This window comes from Sinocyclocheilus rhinocerous, unplaced genomic scaffold (genome assembly GCF_001515625.1).
Source record: "Sinocyclocheilus rhinocerous isolate Xijiao unplaced genomic scaffold, SAMN03320098_v1.1 scaffold776, whole genome shotgun sequence".
Classification (NCBI taxonomy): Eukaryota; Metazoa; Chordata; class Actinopteri; order Cypriniformes; family Cyprinidae; genus Sinocyclocheilus; species Sinocyclocheilus rhinocerous.
In genome coordinates this window covers 435,294-437,529 of record NW_015647486.1, presented here as the reverse complement: position 1 = coordinate 437,529, position 2,236 = coordinate 435,294, and the positions used below count along the sequence as shown (strand labels likewise).

The window sequence follows — 2,236 nt, the reverse complement described above, 5'->3', positions numbered from 1 at the left end:
TCAATGAACTTTAATTTTGTAAATTACCTGTATTTGTTTAAGTTATTATTACTTAAAGGTGCTGTATGTAAGTTTTTGACTCTACTAAAGCATAAAAATACCATAATATGTTTGCAGATATTTAAGAAACATGCTAAGTTAACATATTTGTTTATCTGAAAAACAATGCTACAGTCAGTTATTCTCCTTTGAAAATGTGCGTTCCGGCCGGTATGTCGGTTTCTGTTTTGGTTTGTGAAACCCACCCACTACCAGTTTACCCAATTGTATTTCGGCACCCCGGGTAGTTGGTGGAAAACACCGCGTATTTCATTTCAGTCATCGTCAAGTGTGCTCGTTCCTGTTGATGTCGTCAATCTGGCAACCTGCGTGTGCGTCACGTCTGAGGAGGGGCCGGGTGGAAAAAAACTCTCTACAATATTTTGAATTTGGACTGCAATGAACCCTTTTCACAATACTGTGATGACGCATTTAACGGTCATCAGCATCGTAAATCCTCGAAAGTTTTTCATATTTGTTTGTTTTTCACAAAAAACAGTTAACGCTAATGCGAGGGTGTTTCTAATGCAGCGTCTATGGGAGGGATGGTAAATCTGACATCGTTCTCTCTTCTGACTGTCTCTCAATTTTTTTCCTTTTATTGAAATTCATGAAAACACTATCGTGGAGTTTTTCTTTTGCTATTTGAGCAAATGGGAATGCAAAAAATATATGTGTGGTACTCTCCCATTCACTGCTCTTCAAGTTAGCCCAACTATGACGACTTCCGCTGCTGAGAAACCCGGAAATGTGAAAAAGGTCCATACCTAGTTCAACCACTCGGTGTCAATCCTACATACAGCACCTTTAATTAACATTTACATTTAACATGAAATGCCACAACAAACTATACTTCACAAAATGGAATTAAAAATGTAATAAAATACACAAATTATATTGTTAATAATAACAGATTACAAAATTAACAAACAATTAACAAAAGTATTATTTTAATTAAGGATTTTTATAGTTATATATTTTCCTAATGTGTGAAACCTGTGAGAAATAGTGTGCTCGTTCCTGTTGATGTCGTCAATCTGGCAACCTGCGTGTGCGTCACGTCTGAGGAGGGGCCGGGTGAAAAAAACTCTCTACAATATTTTGAATTTGGACTGCAATGAACCCTTTTCACAATACTGTGATGACGCATTTAACGGTCATCAGCATCGTAAATCCTCGAAAGTTTTTCATATTTGTTTGTTTTTCACAAAAAACAGTTAACGCTAATGCGAGGGTGTTTCTAATGCAGCGTCTATGGGAGGGATGGTAAATCTGACATCGTTCTCTCTTCTGACTGTCTCTCAATTTTTTTCCTTTTATTGAAATTCATGAAAACACTATCGTGGAGTTTTTCTTTTGCTATTTGAGCAAATGGGAATGCAAAAAATATATGTGTGGTACTCTCCCATTCACTGCTCTTCAAGTTAGCCCAACTATGACGACTTCCGCTGCTGAGAAACCCGGAAATGTGAAAAAGGTCCATACCTAGTTCAACCACTCGGTGTCAATCCTACATACAGCACCTTTAATTAACATTTACATTTAACATGAAATGCCACAACAAACTATACTTCACAAAATGGAATTAAAAATGTAATAAAATACACAAATTATATTGTTAATAATAACAGATTACAAAATTAACAAACAATTAACAAAAGTATTATTTTAATTAAGGATTTTTATAGTTATATATTTTCCTAATGTGTGAAACCTGTGAGAAATAAGTAAAATGACATTTCACAAACTGAAGTTTGTTGTTCACCTGTTGCGCTGTTCTCCATAGCTGCTGCTGCTGCTGCGGGAGAAGCCTCTGGCTTTGCTCCTGAAGGGTCGGTGCTGTTTCCTCCGGCTGTCAGTGTATCATCTACTAACACTGAACACTTAGTGTTGAGCGCCACTGACTCCTGCACAGGAGAAACGCTGCTGCTTATAATGATGCGCTGGAAAATTAGCAATTGACTTTGAGTGTTTTCTTACGTGATAAGCGTTGCTTCTGCTCGGATTCTCACTGAGCTGATCACACTAGATCAGATTAGCTGTGCGGCTCGACGCTGAACTCGCGGCTGTGGAACGCTTCACTGTGACGTCACTGACTCCATGTGACGTCACGTGTACACTGGGCGCGCTCACATAATCGTATTATTTGAAAGAGAGCAAGTCAGTTGTCTTTACAGTTTACAGTCATATATATATA

The 2,236-nt window shown here is 37.8% G+C and overlaps 1 protein-coding gene across 1 annotated transcript in view; it reads right to left on the bottom strand.

The window, feature by feature from the left end:
• The window catches only part of LOC107709221 (serine/threonine-protein kinase pim-2-like), a 6,568-nt gene extending 4,745 nt beyond the window's left edge, over positions 1 to 1,823 (bottom strand). The window contains exon 1 of the mRNA XM_016513658.1: positions 1,805 to 1,823. Coding sequence (XP_016369144.1) covers positions 1,805 to 1,823 — 19 coding nt within the window. The remainder of the gene's footprint in view (positions 1 to 1,804) is intronic.
• Between the last annotated feature and the right edge of the window lie 413 nt (positions 1,824 to 2,236).